Source organism: Cryptomeria japonica, chromosome 5, assembly GCF_030272615.1.
Source record: "Cryptomeria japonica chromosome 5, Sugi_1.0, whole genome shotgun sequence".
Lineage (NCBI taxonomy): Eukaryota > Viridiplantae > Streptophyta > Pinopsida > Cupressales > Cupressaceae > Cryptomeria > Cryptomeria japonica.
Genome location: NC_081409.1, coordinates 283,589,503 through 283,610,660, shown reverse-complemented (window position 1 = coordinate 283,610,660; position 21,158 = coordinate 283,589,503). Strand labels below are relative to the sequence as shown.

Here is a 21,158-nt window from a genome sequence, read left to right as displayed (position 1 = left end):
TTGTGTTGCACTATGCCGATAAGCAGGGTACAATATTACCAGACCAACAAAACATTAACACCTGATCTCAAATATAGATGTTAGATCAAATACACAAGTAGTTTCCAAAATATTATGGAGATATTTGGTATTGTTGAGCAATGCGAACCCAAAAAAGAATATGTCAAACCCAAGTGTATATCGAAGCTTGTCGAGCTTGAACCGGAATGTCGGACTCATGTTGCTGGATCACAAAAGCATCAATGACAATATTCTAACAAGTAATTGCATAAACTCAAGGTTTAGGGCTATGTTCTCTTTTTTCATTTATGTGGCTAAGAGCCAAAGGCTTCCCATGGTGATAAAATTGGCCAAATTGTCTAGGATGAGGCTTTCAAAGACCTACAAAGAGATGGGAGAAGGTAATGGATTTATTTGTGATTAAACCCCAAGCTTTGGTATGTTTAAAAATTTATGCAAGTCGCATAGAGGATGATGGTCACAATCCTATGCCTCCTCTTATATCTAACTGTATAAAAGCCACGTTACAAAGTCTTGCGATTTTCTTGGTTTGAAACTTCCTAGCTTTGGGACCAAAGTAACTTTGAGCAAGATGACAATCTTCAAAGCAACAAGTCACAACACTTGAATTATTTCCATTGTGATCTTGACCTTTTTAGCTTTGCCAATCTTGACCTTTACTATTGGCACAGCCTATCGTTTTGAGTGTCAACCTTTACATTAGTGCACAGCGTAATGCAAAAATTGAGGTCTCAAATTGCACAAATTGTGGCAGGTTTGGACCTACCCAACTACACAAATATCTGCAAGACCTGATGCTTCCCACTTTAAACTTTTTGACACATCTTTACCACGATATCCCCTTTGGAAGAGCTTACACTCTCAAGATCAACCTTTGATAGACCTAAGTTGTGAATGTGTCTTTGTTGTTATTAGAGATGTCATGGTTGTCCCCACTCTTTTAACTCTACTTTCTTTTGTTGTTCACATTGTGGACCTGGTATAGCAGCCTCTATAAAGCTTTTCTTCATTGCAAATATCCTTTATGCTGGATCAGGGAGTAACCAATAACAAGGGCACATAAACTGATTGAACCATGGAGATTGAGAGAAAACGGTTACCAAAAACATGTCTCATGTTTCCCTAAATGTCATGATGATGGAAGAAGTAAAAAATCCTAAAATCATTCACATTTAACTTAAAACAATAATTAAGATGACCAATCTACCAATCTGAGTAGGAAATCTTGAGCACTATCATTCAGATAAACTAGTTATAACCTTAAACTATCAAAGCCAGCAGCAGGAATCGTGATTATTTTTATGATCACTCTCTATATAATAAACCAGATTATAGGTTAGTTTCAAATAATAACAGTTTCTGAAACCTGCAGAGTTTTATTATGCTTTACAACACAGGCACAATACAGCGTGCTCCTCTTTATTAATAATTAAATATTTTCGGTTTTGCAAAAATTTGTTCCCTAATTAGATAAGGAAAGCATACCAATCAACTGTATGTCATTTGCGAATCTATTGTAGCTGGCTATGCCAAAGGGAAAGCATACAAAAAAGATTTCAATATAATGTGGATACACACTTTATTTCTCCAAGACATTCATACAAATGAAATGGATTAAACCATACAATTTCACCAAACAAATGTATTAAGCACAAGATCAATGAGAAGAAAACTATGCAAGGAGCTAAACAACAGGGGAGCAACAGAGAAATCCACATTCAGGAACCCAATTTTCAAAAAAAAAAATGTGAAAGCCCAACAATTTGATACACATTTAATGCAGTATTCCTCACAGAATCTGACAATAAGAAATATTATATTCCAATATTTCTCTGGGCCTGCAACTACCACAGTTCTAAAGACAGGAAAAATCGTAAAGTGAAAAGAAACAAACATTAATTAATTTTCCTATCTGAGCTCTTGGCCATGTCTAGTGCTATATGAGTTCCTAATCCTCCCTTTGGATCGTGGTTGGCTATGAATTATCCTGACATTGTTGATGCTTAACATATTACTCTGAATTGCCACTGCAAAACATCATGGTTCAGGCTGCTGGGTCTGAGATTCCTCCCGGATGGACTTGAACAGATCAGATGACAGATATCGCTCACCAAAACTTGGAAATACAACCTGCAACACCAATGCAGCAGTACTGTAAGAATTCCTTTTTGCTATATCATATAAACTGTCAGTCACCCTTGCCAACCCTTGTTTCCTATGTATACCCCATTGCCAAGGTTAGCATTTTATAACCAAATTCTTCAAACTGCAATGGCCGCACAATATTTCAAAGTAATGTAATAAAGGACTGGATTAAACATATAATATCAGAAAGCTCATCCATAATTAGATTCCTGCCAATCCAAAATTTGCAATATAAATAATATTAAACAAACAGCAATCACAAAAAGAATAACAGATTCATTATAACCAATACCACTGTCCTATCCCTTTTTTTAAGATAACGAAGAGTGTCACATCAATATATGGTAAGAGAAAAAATTTCCATTTCAGAGATTGGATCTAGAAATGTATGATAAAGAATGCTTAGAAAGATCATAGAGATAACTACACTCGGCAAACTAGTTATAACACTGGATAGAGCTAAATGATGATAATTGATAAGTGAGACATCTCAATAATATAAGGCCTATAATAAAACAGCAAAAAGACTATAAGAGTTGAAATGGGGAAAGCTTTGTTTATCCCCTGAAAGTCTGCAGCAGTTGGCAATGACATTTTGCAGCATTGGATTGGGGAGTGGTACACTCTTCCATGTTCCAGGACCAGCCTGTAGCTCGATCACACATGCCTCATGCCTGAGCCAACCATGGATCTGCTTGAGTGATACCTTCATCACCAAGATGGTTTTTGTTCAGATAGGCTCTCTTGTTGCTGAAATTGTGCCGAGTTATTGGAGGTCTGGCAGCACTTTCCTTTGCAGCTTTTAGGTATTGAGTAGCTTCTCAATGGCCTCCATGTAGTTTAGTAAGATCTGATAACAAAACCAGAGTGGATGCATGAAGGAGCCAGGGTGGCGATCGTGAAAGTAGGGCTTGTGTGCAGGTCTTAGGTGGCTTAGGGCAGCGATAGGCTGCCTGTGGGCTTTGTGCAGGTCCGCAGGCCTTTGTGGCAGCACCTCTGCCTTTTTTGCCTGTTTTTATTTAAAGTTTCGAAGGATTTCATCTGGTTTTTTCCCTCATTCAATGCTCAAACTTGGTGAATAAGGGTTTGTCTCACCCCTTTTTGGTTCTTCTAGGTCATTTTTCTTTGCTTCTGTCTCTCTAGTGACCCCTTGTTGATATCATTTAAAGATTCCCTGCATGGAGAGGAATCCTCTTCCCAAGTCATGTAAAAAGCAAACCATCATCTAATGCATGCAACAAAAAAAAAAAATGACCAACATTCCGGAAATCAGTTGAATCCAAATGGTTGTCTTGAGAAAAGCATTGAATTGCTGGTTGTGTGCTAAATCCAGAAACCATTGCAAAAGATGTTTTATACTTAGCCAAGCATGTGCTGAGTTGCAAATTCATGGGTATCTGAATATCCTTACCTTTCTTGTAGATGTGGGTGAGGAAGAACTGGAAACAAGAAGGTGACATGAATAACTTTGGCTGCTAATGGTTGAAGAGCACACAATTATACTGAGAAAGTGAGGTGAATCAGTATGATAACAAACTTTTACTTTTCAACACTTAGTTAATCACATTAGCAATACTTCGAAACAAGAAGGTGACATGAATAACTTTGGCTGCTAATGGTTGAAGAGCACACAATTATACTGAGAAAGTGAGGTGAATCAGTATGATAACAAACTTTTACTTTTCAACACTTAGGTAATCACATTAGCAATACTTCGAAACTCAATCAACCACAAATGCAAGATCAAGCAAGTAGAAACACAAGAACACATGATTTACGTGGGAATCTGTTGTGATATTTTCGCACATCGCTCCATTGCAAATGGGGAACCCCACTTTTTGCTTTTTAAGGTAGATGTTTTGCTTAGGTTGTCTTGGTTTGGCAGTTGCTTCCTAGTGTTAACTTTTGCTTATGAGAGGGTGTCAATCAGAATGCTGAAAGGGTTGTCAAAATTGTTAGATGATCCTAGGTGTCAAGTTGCCTTAGCAAATTAGGTTATCTTGCTAAGTGTTGGGTTTCAATTTTGCCTTGAAATGTGAACGAAAATAATAAAAATGTTGCAAATTGTTGTGATATCTGTGCGCAGGTGCTAAAAGTCCCTATAGGAGTCGTTATTCCACTCCTAAGAGGTAAAACAGGTCAAAATGCACAAAATCTCGATGAACCCCTATTTCCCCCCACTCAAATCCAGTTAAAGTGTTGAAAATCCTAATGGAAATACAATTTCCACTAAGCAAAATGGCAAAATATGATAAGTTTGGGACTTCACAGTGTGAAAATCATCAGAGTCATGATGGAAGATGTTTTTCCCCCATGAAATTAAGGCATAAAAGTCAGTTGTCCCAATGGGAGGCGTTTTTCCACTGAGCAATAAAGGTGAAAATGGACTTTGTCCCAATGGAGCATGATTTTCCATTGCATTTTGAGCAACAGGAGGTGATTTTTATGATGAAAATGGAATCTGTCCCGATGAGGTGCGTTTTTTCCCTCATGGACAGTTTTTTGGAGAAAATGCCGATGCATCCGGATTCTCCACTAAGGTTGTCCCAATGGAAGTCATTTTTCCACTCAAGGCAAATGAAGTGCCCCGATGACCCATGTTTTTCCACCAGGCTGCTATTTTATAATATTTATCCCACATTCATTATGGAGTGGAACAAAATGAGGTAAGAATGAATAAACATGCAAGGACTTGAACAAGTTTGTGTCCTGATGGAGGTTGATTCTCCACTGGGGATAAAATGATGGAAAATGACATGATTTTCATGTCCAAATGGGGTTCAATTTTCCCCTGGAGGAAATTTTGATGGAATTTGACAAGTTTTAAATGGATTTTGAGTCCCGATGAAGGGCGAATTTCCACCAAGGGGTATTTTTACATGAAATGATCAAATTTTATTGTCCAGATGGCCATTCATTTTCCCCTAGAGTGAATTTGGGGATGCAAATGAATTAAGTGATGAAATTAATTTGTCCAAATGAGGGTCAATTTTAGCCCTCAAGGTTAAAATGTGCAAGTTGGGTGATTTTTAATGCAAATAATGTGTCCCAATAGAGATCGATTCTCCCCTACCACATATATTTAATGATCAAGCAAACGAAAATGTGCCAAGTGTTGAATCCCAATGCATATCGATTTTCCCTTGTGGCTGGTAAAGGCAAATTTTAATCCCACATTGGTTGTGTGGTGACTTTTCAAGGTAAAAACATGAATAAAGACACAGCCCAGCCCCTTATATTTTATTATAAAGTGAGTGGAGGCGCTGATTTGAAGTTCACCATTGCTGGAGTAAGGGGCGATTTTATCTAGGGCATCATTTGCCTCATGGTTGAAGATTGCTGAGCTGAAAGGAGAGGCGCCATGGCTGATTGAAGACTGAAACAACATTTCCAGCCATCATTTATTGCAAACTTTGTTCCCAGCTCTCATTCTTGTGCCAAGACATGGTCATTCCCAGCCATCCAAGACCAAAGTCGCATCAAAACACCAAGGGCACCATCATTGCAGGAGATTGTGAGCATTATAGGGGAGTGACATTGCTGGTCCAGGTCTGAAACCCCATTTCCAGCTATTATTCTCTGACCAAAGACATTGTGCCCAGTCATTATCTAGGCCAAAACGTGTTCATTCTCAGTCAATTGAGGACGAATTGTAGTGCATGTTAGTGTGGTGCCATGATTGACATTGTTCCTAGCCATAGAAGTTAAGTTGCAGGGGTTTCTTCAGACTTCCATCAGACTTGGAACATCATAAAGACATTGAAATTATTCGTTTTAAGACCTTAGAAGGCGTATTCAGACTTGGTGCTCAGAAAAGCAAATCTGAGACAACTTTCCAGCACCCAAATCAGCCATTTTCAGAGGAGTCCTCAAACCTTATACTCAGAAATCAGAATTGAGATTGCATCAAACACGCCATTTTTTGAGTTTACAGGGGTGTCTTTAGACTTAAAATCAGGTTTTCTGAGGGCAAGGTTTCCAAATTTTGATCAAATCCTTTGTATTTTCCAGAATTATGTTACATAGTTCCAATTTTCTAATTGAAATCAGAACCAAAGTTAATTCTGGAAAATTAACAATCAACTAAGCCATCAGGAATGAGGACAAAGTAAGGAACATTGAAGTGTCCTGATGAGGTTAGAATTTCTACTCCATCAAATGGTGTTCGAATCAACACAAAATTTTCAAGGACAACGAGTCCTGATGAGGTTGGATTTCCACTAGAGGACAAAACTACAAAGGAAGGGACAAATCAATTCAAATGAAGATCAATAACAAAGTAGTCCATATAGGCATCAAAATTCCACCGAATGAAGGAATGGACATAGATAATGCAGATGTTTTAGGAACTGATCTGTCCTTGTGATCAATTTTCCACCAAGGTTGAAATAAAGTTTATCCCATCAGTGTTTGATTCAATGTTTGTTTGTCTTGCAAGTCTGCTAACAAATGCGGATGAGGAAGATCAACATTTCAAGGATTGGAAGGGGATTTCAAGACAAAGATTTCAAAGGCAAGGATGTGGACAAGATCAAACACGAAGAAGACTTCACCTTAATGGTGAACAAATGAAGGCAAGTTCAAGAAATAAGCACAAAGGATTTCACATCAAGAAATCAGGGACTACATCAAGGAATTCCAAGCATCATGAAGAATGTACAAGACAAATTGATTAAGTCTACAAGGCAAGCTGAGGTGGCTTCCCAGTCACCATTCGTCCAATCAAAGGGTTCCAAGTCAACATTCATTCAAGGAGGAAATAGATGACACATGGCACTACATCGAATATTATTTATCTTACCTACCCGCATCTCTCATTGGTCAATGTAATGGTGGTTGTAACAAACCCTAATTAGGGTTTTTATCTTGTAATCTTGGCCATTGGTGTGAATCAATCTAAGTCATTCATTGTAATGAGACCTCTATATAAGGCTCAATGCTCTCATTTGAGAAGGCTAATAGTTAGCAATAGAAGAGTAGAAGATAGTAGTTAGATCAATAGAAATTAGAGTAGAGTAGGAGAAGAAGAAATTGTTGCTAAGGATTGTAAAATGAATACACCCTTTTCATTGAAGATATGGTGAAATGTGTTATTTCAACAAGTTGAATGGTTTCCAATTCTCATTTGCTTTCATGTCGATTAGATGAATGAAAGGGGAATTGTGAATAGTTAATGGTGAAATTCGTTTATCCATACCACTAGCTTTTTGTTGATTGTAAGTTTGCATTGTGTGGTCAACTGGAACTGGAATTGAATTTAACTTCAATTATTGCTCTTCCATTGGTATGCATTGCCTTGATGGTATTGATGTTGATGGTAGTAATTTGAACATCTATAAATTTACCTTAGAAGATTGCACTAGCTTTGTGGAGTTGTTCGTTGATGGTGAAGCAAAGCTTAGTTGAGTTTTACCCAATCAATCATTGTCCCTCACATTCCTAGGAGTAGATTAGTCTTCCTAAACCCTTTTCCTTTTGTCCTTTTTTCTAATTCAAGTTAGCTTAGGAGAGAAAGCATCACCAGATTGAAATATCAGATGATCAAGTTCCAACATTATTCAAACGTTCGAGTATTCAACGTAAGTCCCCTTGTGATTCCAACAATATCACATCAACCATTGAGCTTATCCACGAGTCAAGACCTGACATTTCGTAACCTTGGAGTTGTCTCATTTGATCGCGAAGCATAGCATTTGAGAGACTTTGTTCAAGAGAGGATAAGATACCTTGGTATTTTATTTTGTGTTCGATTGTACATAAAAAACACATCAACAGAACCCTTGCAAGAGAAAACCATGGCAAGATATTGGTTTTGTATTAGAAACTTCTTAAAATATTTGTAGGCACCAACCCACTGGAGACGCCAATCCCCTTTTGATGATTTGAAGGCACCAACCCATTGGAGACACCAATCCCCATAGTCGAGTACCATCTCAACAAGAGACACCAATCTCTTTGAAAATGAAGCGCCAACCTCCAAAAGAATAAAATAAAAATATAATAATAGGATTTAAAAATAATAATAATAATAAAATTAAAATATAATATAATTAAAATTTAATTAAGTTTAATGAATGGTCAAAAGGCATGAAATGAAAACTTGTGACTCCCTCAAACATGAGACATAAAAGGGAGAAGAGAACTTCATTTGAAAGGGGATATGGAGGAAGGAAGAAAGAATTGTAATGTCCCCTATTGGGGTATACCTGATTTTTACTCAAAAGTAACAATTCCAACTATACAATTTGTTTACAAATAGTATTCTATAACTAAATCATATAATAGCTATTGAACTTAAGAGTAAATAAAGAGTTAACATCAATGAAATGATAAAAAACATCACCTATTTGGATCTATTCTATATTCTCACTTCCAACAACCAACCATATTAGGGATTGGAGGGGAAGCATGGTAGGGCGCCCAGAAACTGTTTGCCACAACTAGAGCCCAAGGGCACGGAACATCCAACCAAGACAATTAAACACCTTGGCCCACAAGTGGCAGGACCTACAGTCCATCCAACTTGGGGTGGTCTACTTACATTGTGGGAACCGGTATATTGCCTCTCCCTAGCATGTTTCCTTCGAAATCTCAAATATAATTGCTTGCAGGATGATAAACTAATTAATCTATTAATTCTAAGAATTTAGATATATTGATAATTCAAATTAATAAATAAATCAAATATTCATAAGAGATATAATAGACAATATGCTTAACCACATTTTCATACCAAATACTTGCTTAAATCAAAAGGCTGCTTTCCCCGAATATAGATTATATATATGAATTCTGATCTGATTCGATGCTTCTCTCCAAATGAGGTTCTGCCATATATGGCCCTCAAAGAGGACAAATGGTCACATCTCTTACCTCTTTTCCAAATGAGGTGTCTTCTCTAAACTAATCATGCCTCCTCATTCCATCGTGGCTGTTTGGGATTAATGGAAGAAGATAGAAATGGGAAGTAAATAAGGAAGTGACTCTTTTAAAGGATAGAAACTATGAAGGGTTGTACACTTTTAAAGGGTGAATCTTTCAAAGGGCATAAATTATGAAGGCTTGTACTATCTCAAAGGGTGGAAGTTGTGAAACGTTGTGTCTCTTGCCAAAGGGCAGACATGATGAAGAGATGTGACCTCTCCCTCACATTGGAAGATATAAAGGGAAAAAAATTCATTTGAGGAAGACATCCAAGGGAGATCAATTCGGAAAATAATTTATTTTTCTCAAAAGGAAGCAATAGACGGTGGTGACTCAATTCTTATGGAAGGTGGTGACCCTTTATCAATAAACTATAAAGGAGAAATCATTCCAAGTATTCAAGGATCACTTATCAATCATCACTCATGGATCCACAATAGAAATCATCAATTATCAAATCAAGCAAACAATCAATCAGCAAATCATTCTATCAAATCAGCATTCATTCAATCATCCTTCATCAATGTATCAAACCAGCATTCATTACATCATCACTCATCAATCATCTAATCAACAATCACTTAATCATCACTCACCAAAACCTCAAATCATACAATCAAAGCAATTCATTCAATCAATCAATTATTCACAAAAATATCAATCATTCAACAAAAATCATGGTTCAAAATTGCAAAACGGGCTAAAACTTGGCAACCCAAAAATTTGACTCAAACTCAGACTACACATATACTCGGCAAATAAAATAACATAAATAGATCAAAAACAAAAATAGTTAATGCACAAAAGCATAAATAATGAATTTAGAGAACACATAAGCCTATTTGATTTTCAATTTCTCATAAATCAATGATTACATATGCCATATCCCTCAATTGCTCAAAATTCAAATTTTCAAATATTGTACTACAGTCTACAAACTTCTTCCTGTCATGTCCCCATACCAAGTTGATATATAATAATATTTGATTAATAATAATAATATTCATATATATATGGTCTATTACTAGCAGATCGATTTCTAATCTGATACAAATACAGAACCAATTTCTACATCTATATTAATACATTAATTATTTATTAATAAAATAACTTATGTTTACATCCAAGAAGCATGATATTGTCTAAGGTAGTGTTCTGACATATTCACACACCGCCCCATTGCAAATGGGGACCCCTACTTTTTTTTGCTTTCTGGGGTTTGTTTCTAGGTCTTTTAGGGTTTTGTCTTTTAGCCTTTGCATGCTGAGTGTTGCCAAAGGGATCACTAAGAGAGCAGGCTCTGTTTTAGCTAAAGGTGAGTCAGTGGATGCTCTGGGTTAGGGTCATCTTTGAAAGTCTTCCTTAGGACAAGGTTTTGCTCTTGTTGCTAATTGTGTTTTGTTTGAGTTTGAGGAGGTCAATGAAGCTTGGTGAGTGAATATCATCTTTGAAGATCTGAGTTAGGTCAAATTGGTGAGTGATGAAGTCTGGAATGTCATCCTGATCTTCAAATGTCCTGAAATTTGGCTAAGTCTAGAATGGCATCCTAATCCTGAAATTTGACTGTCTGGAAAATTGAAGAATCCTCCAAAACTAGATTTTGCATTATAACTCCTGGAGGTCCGAAACCACTCTCAAACATCCTGATGGTATATATGGAATATAACTTAAAGTATAAGTGATGTTATATTCCATATATGAATCCTGACGAAGAGACTAAAATGTCAAATTTCGCTCCCGACCCTTCCAAAGGGTCCACGAATTTCAATTTCGCTCCTGACCCTTCCAAAGGGTCCAGTGTGAATTCCTCTATAGGACATTCTACTTTGATCCAAACTTAGAACTAGCTCATTCCTAGGCATTATTGAGGGCAAAACACTTATTTGGAGTGAAGAAATGTGAGAGATGAAATCAAGATTTGAGCCTAAAAGAAATTTCGCTCCTAACCCTTCCAAAGGGTCTAGAGCGAAATTCTTAGAAGACACCTTTTTTCCTCCTTGTTTGCACTGAAAGCCTTGTTCCTTGGTCGTGGTGGGGGTAGATGGATATGTTTTTGCCTTAGGGAGTGGCTAGAATGTGAAGGAGTGAAGGATTTTAGCCTAAAATAGGAATTTCGCTCCTGACCCTTCCAAAGGGTCCAGAGCGAAATTCTTCATAAGCCTCATTTGCTTCCTTGCTTAGACTATCAAACCTTGTTCCTTGGGTGTATTTGGAAGGGAAATGATGTGTCTTTGCCTTTCCAAGTGATAGAATGTGAAGGAGTGAAGGATTTTTGACCAAGACAAGAATTTCACTCCTGACCCTTCCAAAGGGTCCAGAGCAAAAATCCTTATACCTCTTATTTTCTTCCTTGTTTTGGCTAGGCGTTGGCATGTTGGAGGGTGGATTGGTATGTTCTTGCCTTGAGAGGTAGTTTGACGCTTTGAAAGATGAAGATTTTGCCCAAAACATGAATTTCGCTCCTAACCCTTCCAAAGGGTCCAGAGCGAAATTCTTTATTAACCTCATTTGCTTCCATGCTTGGGCTTCAAACCTTGTTCCTTGGGTGAAGAGTGATGGAATTTTACCTTGCAAATAAGATTGGGATTGAAAAGATGAAGAGTCAAGTCTAGAATGAGAATCCTGACCCTTCCAAAGGGTCCAAAGCGAAATTTCACAAAACCACTCTTTTCCCTCAATTTTATGCCAACTCTAGGGTGGTTAAAGGTGAATTAGGATTGGAAGTGTCCTTAGGTGTGACTTTGACTTGCTAGTGATTATCAAATTTGAAGGAATTGAGCCAAATCATGAATTTCGCTCCTGACCCTTCCAAAGGGTCTAGAGCGAATTTCCTAAAATCACCTATTTTCCCTTCAAAGCAAGTCAAATCCTTGGTTTTTATGGCTTGGATGGGTGCGAAGTGGCATGACCATGCCTTTGAAGGTGGATGGAAGTAAGAGGAATGAAAGAATAAGCTCAAAACATGAATTTCGCTCCTGACCCTTAATTCCTTAAAACTACCTTTTCCTTTCATTTTTATGCCAAGCTAAGCCTAGACCAAGGTGGGAGAAGTTGGGAGATGCCCCTAGGATTGCCCTTGAATGGATTGTCGCCTCCAGAAATGAAGATTTAAAGCTTGGACAAGGATTTCGCTCCTGACCCTTCCAAAGGGTCCAGGGCAAAATCCTAAATAGGTCTTATCCCTGGCCATGGTTTTTGGCGAAATTCTCCTTATTAGCCATTTTTTAGGCCAAGTGTGTGTTGTCAAGTTGAGAGAAGGATTCAAATGGAGAATCAAGTAATAACAAAGTGAAAGAAATAGAGTTGAGTGAGGGAAAACAAGCAAAGAGAGAAATTCGCTCCTGACCCTTCCAAAGGGTTCAGAGCAAAATTCTTCAAATCCACCATTTTCTCCTTGGGTGAAGCCAAAACATTGATTCTTGTGGCATGGTTGAAGGTGGACTGAGGTATTCTTACCTTGCAAGATGAATTGAGGTAAAGGAAGTGTAAGATCAAGCCTAAAACTAGAAATTCGCTCCTGACCCTTCCAAAGGGTCTAGGGCAAAATTCACAAAATGTCCTTTTTCTTCCAAATTTGTGCTAGGCCAAGACAATGGTCAAGGTAGATTGGGCTTAAAGATTGCCACAAGCATGCCCTAGAGGGGATTGTGAGTGAAAGAAGTGAGTATTTTGAGCTAAGGGAAGAATTTCGCTCCTGACCCTTCCAAAGGGTCCAGAGCGAAATTCTCAATTTCACCTAACTTGCTCATGATGAAGGTCAAGACATGGAATCCTAGGCTTTGGACAAGAGAAAGATAGCATATGCTTGTCTTGGAGGCATTTTGAACCAATAAAATGATGTAATTTGAGCTTAAACATGAATTTCGCTCCTGACCCTTCCAGAGGGTCCAGGGCAAAAATCCCAAATAGGACCTGTCCTTGGCCAGGGTCCAGAGCGAAATTTTATGGGGCCTGTCCCTAGGAAGGATCTCAAGCGAACTTCATTTTGATAACTCTTGTTGATGTTTTAAGATAGAAAATGCTATGTTGAATGAATTTATTATGTGTCTTTAATCATCCTTGGTTTATTTTGCAGATGGAAGAAGACCAGGCCAGGGCATGGATGACCACTTGCAGTCCATCATCATCAAGGACGTTCCACAGGCAAAAGGGGAAGAATCAAGATGCTTTGAGGCATTGGATGACTAGGAGTGTTCAAGGAGTTCAAGTTAGCCTCAAGATCTCATTCTACCACAAGATAACAAAGAAAGGCTTTGCCAGCACTTCAAGGTGAGGTGTACTTCCGGAGAAGGACGACTTGACAGTCAGGAAACCTCATCAAACCCATGGGAGTCAAAGAAAGGCACACTGTTCATCAAGCACATTAAAGACAAAGGAGGATCAACCAAGGTCAATGCAAGGGTACGTTGAAGAAGCAGATAGTTTCAGAAGAGTTAATCAAAGTTAACTTTTCAGCATCATCAAATTAAATATTAAAAGAGGAATGAGCAAGTACTAGACAAGGTGGCATCCTAGTCATCATTCCTCCAGTCGGATTGGTCCACCTCAACATGACCATTTTCAATGTACCTAATTTACTGGAGGCGACACAAACTTTGATGTACCTACCCCTGCTTCCTATTGGTCCTCACCCTTGGAATGTAATTTTCTAATTGGCTAAGGAAGTTTGTTGTAACAAACCCTAATTAGGGTTTCTATCTTGTAATCCTAGCCATTGTTTCTAAGTCAATCAAAGCCATCTGTTTGTAAAGGGTTCTCTATATAAAGCCTTGGCTCCTCATTTGTAAAGGATAATAGTTGGTTAATAGATAATAGTCAGAGATTGATTAATAGAGAATAGATAGTAGAATAGCAAATAGAATAGCAACTAGAGTAGATTAGGAAGAGAAGGCAAGAAATTGTTGCCTTGATTGTAAATGAACCCCCTTTTTCATTGAAGATATGGTGAAATATGTCGTTTCTTTGCAATATGCATGGTCTCTTGTGGAATCTTCATTGTAGATGATAAATGATTAGATTGAATGAAAGAAGTTATTGAATGCACTTGCATGGAATCCCCCTAGTCCAAACCACTAGCCTCTTGCTGACTGTAAGTGCGCCTTGCGTGGTCAACTGGCATAGAATGAGCTTAATCTCAAGTCGTTACACGTCTATTGTTCATGCATTAACTTGAATGATGATCAGTATCTGATGGTATTTGACTTGAATATATTTGAAGCATCCCTTAGAAGATCACACTGAGTTGGTGTGGAATTGTTCAACCTGATGGTGAGACCCAGCCCAGTAGGACTCCACCTAGTCGTTCATCCATCTTCTTGCATTCTAGGTCTTAGAGTAGACTCTCTAAACTCTGTACCTTTTGCCATTTCTTTATCTTCCAACCAGTAGATAGGACTTGAGTTCTAGTAGATCAAATGCTCAGGCAGTCAAATGTAAGTCCCCTTGTGATTCCAGCAAAATCACATCGTACCACAAAGAGCTTATCCACACGTAGAGAACCTACATATCAGAACCTTGGAGTTACTCCGACTAATCCTTCGGCAAGATCTTCAGTAGTCGAGAAACTTTGTTCAAGAGAGGATAAGGTACCTTTAGGTATTTTATTTTGTGTTTGGTAGTGTACAAAAGACACATCAACAAGTAGCCATTCTATTTAGAATGAATACCATCGATTTGTTATGTGGAGACACGAGAAGAATGGAATTGTCTCTAGACTTCAAGGAGACACAACCATTCGATATTGAGAAATATATATAAGTATGGTCTCATATCATCAAGGGAGGGGAATATGGAATATAAAAAGGATTAAGAATGATCATTCAGAACAAATCAGAACTGTTATTAAGTTACAGGCAGTAACATCCTTGTTCTTGGTGGTATGCATAGGGGATGTGCTTAATACGTATGCCTAATATATGAAGCCTGATAATGTCTGCATGCAGAATTTAATAGTAATATTAATAGAAACTGCAATACGTATGAGTCATATTAATTCTATATATAATGGCAGACCAGATGTCAGATCTGTCTGCCTTTACAGTCACAAATATACTAATAACTAATGTTTTAAGCCTGCAGTGGTATTAATAATTTATACAAGAAGTAATTAGTAAATACATTTATAATTGATAATAAAATTTAATATATATATAGAGAGAGAGAGGGGACAATTATATGAATATATATACAAGAGAATAAATTAGTAATCCATTATGGGACAATTATATGAATATACATACAAGAGAATAAACTAGTAATCCATTATGAAGATTAAAGGTAGACAGTACTTAACCAGATTTACAGTGATACAAATACATCAAAAAAATAAATAAATAAATTCATCACAGAACATGACTACCAATTAATTTAATACATCAAATAAGAGTTAATCAATTATACAAATCAGAGCTTAATAGATAAATAGATAACAAGATAAAAAAACAAATGATAAACAGAATGTCTTAAACTGTCCTAAACCATAATCAGTTCTGTATTTTCTGTTCCCCAAGAGAGATGAGTGCTGCCAGAAAGGGGCAGAATAAAACCACTTCAATAGGAAGCCCCAAGGGTGAAAGGACTCCTCTTGAAATCTGGGCTGCAGGCCCCAAGGGTGAATGGTCTGAGTCCCGATAATCTGGGTTACATTAAGGAGGTGGTGTCAACTGTCAAGCACCCTAGGCAGCCAAGCCCTCTTCTGGGAATAGGATCAGATTGGTTGAAGTTTAGGCATGGTTTTTAATAAGTTATGTTACAAAGAATTAGTTAGTTATACTCAATTAATAATAGAAGGTAGTACATAGATGTTGCTCTTGGGAATTGACAGTGTCTAAATAGGGACATTACACTTCCCCAACCTTGTAATATTCAGCCTTGAATTGGAAGGCAAATATGATGAAGTTTATGGAAAATTTTGCAGCCCCCAATAGCACAATATCGTTTCCTTTGGTGTGCTCTCTAATCAAGCTAAGCACCCAAGTACAGTTTCTTTCATCTTCAACCACATTTTTGACCTATCAAATCTTCCCAACATCCTTGAACATTAAAAAAACAATGGGTAGCAAAAGAATCTCCAAAGAACAATGAGATGACTCTCCTCATGAAGTTTCCCAAGACTACATCTGCAGCTGCAATGGTGGTGACAACTCAATCAACATTCTCCATCTCTTAGACCACCACCTTCCACAATCTACACAAACTCTCTGCATTCTTGACTTGATGTGAAGCATCCACAGACTTAAGAATACCAATGCGCCTCTGAAAGACACTAGAAAGTTAATCAAGATCCTAGTCCTGCCATCTGACCACCTATCAAATAAAATGCTGCAGTCTTTTTTCCACCATATTATCTTTTGGTATTCTACTATTATTTGTGTGTTTTTTCCAGCTTCTTCCAGCATGTCTTAATAAAATCAAGAAGAATTGGTGTCTTAATCCTACACTAACAACTGTCAATGCATTGTAAAAAGGGGTTTTGCCACATTAAATAGTATATTACAGTACCAAAAAAATTGTAGGAGCCATCCCTGCTTCATTGTGTTGTTGTGAACCTAGAACATTGCAAGGAATGAAGCAGTTAAGTGAATTGATACAGCTTGAACTCTATTCAACATGAATGGTGAGACACAAAATCTGCAGGCCAATAAAAGAGTCTCTTGTTCAATCAAGGATGGAATTCGTCATGGATGCAAAGACTTCCTTTTCCTCTTCTTTTCAGTTTTCTTCTTGGCATAGCTGGAAAGTAAAGCATTCATTTCTCATTACACTTCCTCCTCTAATTAGTCACAGAACTTGATATCTCAATTGGCGATTCAACTATGGTAGTGTTTGAGGTAATTAATACATCCTATAACCTGCAACAATTGAAGGTCTTTGTGCCCTTGATCATGCCTAATGTGAAATGCTTCCTACAAGGTGCTTTCCACCTTGCATAATGCCTTGCAAAGTATACAGAATCTAGATGTTAATAAAAAAATTAAGCAATAGGGTTTTGAAATGGGAAAGAAAACAAAACAAAAGAATTAAAAACCAAAGAAAATATGTATCAAATTGCACTCTAACTGTTGATAAATTCTTCCAATCACTTGACAATCATTTCATGTTGATTGTAACTAGGTAGGATGCGGATTCCAATTGCCTTAAGGCAACATTGGAATCCACCAAGGGCTGGGCCCTTCTCTCCCCTCTCACACGCCACTCTAAGGGAAACGTGTTCCCTCTAATAGGGCCGACCCTATAACCCAAAGGATATATCTCACAAAAGGGATAAAAATAAATAAAAGGAATTGGTGCCAATTTAGTCCAAGCCGACCTCAAATAGGTCCCTTGCCACATACAAATAAAGAACAACTTGACCTCATTAATCATCTCATATCTTCATTCACAAATGCGAATTAGCTCTGAAGTTGAATGCGAATTTCCAGTAAAAGAAAAAGGGCGAATTTAGTCAGTTATCTGCTGTGCATGAATGCGAACCACATCTGCTGCCAAGGTGTAAACATTAGGTGTGGATATCTCCATTGAAAAGTGCGAACTGCTGTCAAGAATAAGGTGTCAAAAGTGCAGACCAGGTTGCTGTTTGATGAAAAAAAAAGTGCAGATCTGAGGTGCAGACCTGATACTGATTAGCCATCTACATCAGCCCTAAGTGTGGTCATATCAGACCTCTTAAAGAGATAAGTGTTGTAATCAGAATATTGTGTATAATTCATAATCAGATCTGAGGATCTTTTCTTGCTGGGTTTTTCCTCCTATGAGGTTTTCCCAGGGTAATGTTGTCTTGTCTCATTTTTATCCATTTTGTTTGCTTTCTGTCATTCACTAAGTTGAAAACTCTAACAGAAAATAATCTAATTCTAGTTACTAAATCAGTTTTCTGAGTTTTTTGTTAATCTCAAAGTAAAACTAACATTTCATACAGTTGAGATTTGCAATTCTAAAAGAAAAAATGACAAATAAAAATTATTTATTTTAGTTTTATAACTTTTATGTTTCACCTGAAAATCTAACAACTAACAACAATTAACTTAACTGACCTCTATGGCTCTTCTATTGATTAGCGCACAAGCAAAAACCCTTTCAAATTTTTCACTCTTACCCTCTACAACAACCTCTGCATCCGCTGGTTCTAGGGATGGTTTTCTTGTGGAAACAAGATTTGTGCCTCCCGTGGATGGTTTGTCTCCATCCCAAGTCAAATTGGGGGCCTTTTTGATGGTGTGTAATGGCATTTTGCAGCATGGTTCGTTGGCAAGCATCCCCTCTATCCTTTAAATTCTCCCTACACCCATCCTCAAATATGGTCATGCATGTGTTGTGTTGACAATTCCCCACAAGGCTCATTCGCCCCCTATGTTGGCTAACGAAGTTGGGACTTCCATTGGTTTCACCCCTATTCACATAATAACTAGTTCTTCTGACGCCATTCCCTTTAGAGTTGCTACTTCATATGCTGGTCAACTTGCTACACTTGAAGTTGGTAGCTCCTCCCATTTTGTTGGTGTTGGTGGTGTAGCTCACCCTCTCCAAGAATAACTTCATCTCGCTCCTTGTGCTAAATCCTCTACAATGATGATTTGTGGCAAGGATGTAATGGAAAACGAAGACTTTTATCAATGAAGGGGCTTGATTTGTAGATTTAGCGATTTCTAGCCTTCTCTCCCAAATCTCCACACTTGGGTTTTGTTGTGCGATGCACGCCTCACCCCCATCTTGTGACAGGGACCCCCATTTTTGTGTAGTCTGCCCGTGTAGGAGAGAAAATTCTGAATGTAGGCACAGTGTGAAATTCGTGTGACTTGTAAGAGCCCTGTCTTAGCCGATGAAAGCCGCCAAACGTTTAGCGTTCAGAGTCAGAATTAGAACATTTGAATTGAGGAGACTGAAGTTCGGCCTTTTCCAACGCATGATTATATACTTCATTTTCGTTCTAAGAATCCCAAAGAAATCCCCAAGGCACTAAAATGAAGGTCGCGATTTCAAAGTTTTTTTGAGTCCTTAACAAAACATCTCTTTATTCACTGAGAAAAGCCCTCAAGTAGAGAACAAATGGGAATCAAGCCTTCAAAACCTAATACGAGTGCCGCCAAAGCTCATGCGGATTAGAAAATTCGATCTTTCCTTCCAGAATCGTGCCTGTCAAACCCGAAAAAGCCCCGAAATTGTCAAGGCATCAGGCATTCATTTTTTCTATTTTTGACAAATGATCTTAAAATGCCGAGAAATACCCGATAAAGTGAAGCTCGGGTGTTGAAATGAAAAACTAAGGCATGTATTGAGGCATTGAAATGAAAAAGTAAGGGTTCGATAAATTCAAATCAAAGGTGCTTTTCGCCTTTACTCCTAATTTCACCGAAAATTTCCCCAATTTGGGCTTTAGGCTTTATAAAGTGAATCGCTTCATTCTTCCCAAGCCTTCAAATAACCCTGATAAAAGGCCTCGATAATACTAGGGAGATACCAATAAAGGGGGGTCATTTAAAATAAAATTTGAAATGTTTTAAATCGCCCTCTTGCATTTTCATCTAATATCACCGAAATTTCCCCTTGCATTTTCGTATTTTCACCCACATTTGCCGAACCTTTCCCCCAAATGATGAAACGTTAAATTAAGTGAAATGAGAGGGGGGTTTTGAATGTGGCGTTTTAAAATGTAAAGGGTTTAAGTTTGCACTTTTACCTCTCATCCCCTAAAAATCCCCTTAAAGTGCAAAACGTAAAGTGAAAAGTGAAAAAAAGGAGAACATTAAGTGAGACTTTTAAAGGAAACTTTTTGGCACTTTGCCTTCAAAATGCCTAAGTTTTTCCTTTAAAGTGGCGCGATTTTAAGTCAAAAATGAAAATGAAGTAAAAGAGGTTCGAATGGTTTTAAAAGTAAGCATATTTTTTTCCCTCTTATTCGTTGAGACGAAGCTCGACGTTGCCTTGATGACATTCAATATTTATTAAATTTACTCAAATTTTGCAAGGAGATTAATTCAGGTTGAACTTATTTTTGTAGATCGGCGTTGTTGGAAAGAGTCAAGGGAAAACTTAAAACGCAGATTGAAGACATGATCACAATTGAAGCCGAGAAGTACAGATGCAGCGCGCAAGATCAAGATGGTCATCAAAGAGCATAGAAGAACACCCTATAAAATCGGCACCAAAGTGATGATGCTCCAAATTTCTGGAAGGCGTCAATGAAACCACTCAAAATCCTACAAGAAATATGCAGATTCAAGAAATTACACAACAGGAAAATCAGTTTGTAATACTGTTTGTAAAAACTGAATTGTTTTGATGTAAATAGCTACCTATGGGCCCCATTAATGCAAATTAAAACACGGGTCAGTTATTCCCAGCTACCTGATTGACCAAATTGATGTGGAATAGTGGTCAGTAGCTAAGGAAGTGGCTGAGAAAGATGGTTGGGAGGACGACTGAAAGTTACTAGATATGGGCTAAAGTTGCTAGGTTTCTAGAAGGAAGATCTCAGCAATTGGATGCATTCAATATTGGCCCTTGATCTGAATTGTAAAATCTATAAAAGGCAGATGCCTCTCTTTTGTAAAGGGTTAGAATTTGTTAGAGTTAGTTAGAAATTTGGAATTTAGATTTTTAGTAGTTAGAGGTTAGAATAGTTAGATGCAGTTTGCAGATTAGGAGTAGAATAGGGCTATTGGAAGGAGTTGTTGTAATGGCAGTTGAAATCAACATATGAACATTGAAATATGGTGTTTGTTATTTTTGCTTTCTTCTGTTTGCGTGATTTATTTTCATTTGATTAACTAGTTAGAGTTCAGTGGTTTTAATGGTGAAGTGTTGATGAGGTTTCCTGTTCATACCATTGGGGGCCCACTGATTGTAGGTCACTGTGCATGGTTAGTCTGAACCCAGAACTGTGCTTAGTTCAATTGTGAGTAATTGTTTCAGGCTGCACTAAAATTGGGTGCTTGGAAGAATGGTCATAGTTTGAAAACCTTTAATTTCCTAGGAGCTTGCATTGTTCTTGTTGAGTTGTGAGGGTGTCTCTAGCAAAACAAGGATTAGCTTATGGAAATATGTCTACCCATTGCATTAACCGTTTCTAT

At 37.7% G+C, this 21,158-nt stretch overlaps 1 protein-coding gene across 1 annotated transcript in view; it reads right to left on the bottom strand.

The window, feature by feature from the left end:
* Nucleotides 1-1,722: 1,722 nt before the first annotated feature.
* The window catches only part of LOC131039575 (cysteine synthase), a 129,422-nt gene continuing 109,986 nt past the window's right edge, over nucleotides 1,723-21,158 (bottom strand). The window contains exon 10 of the mRNA XM_057972362.2: nucleotides 1,723-2,151. Coding sequence (XP_057828345.1) covers nucleotides 2,059-2,151 — 93 coding nt within the window. The 3' untranslated portion in view covers nucleotides 1,723-2,058. The remainder of the gene's footprint in view (nucleotides 2,152-21,158) is intronic.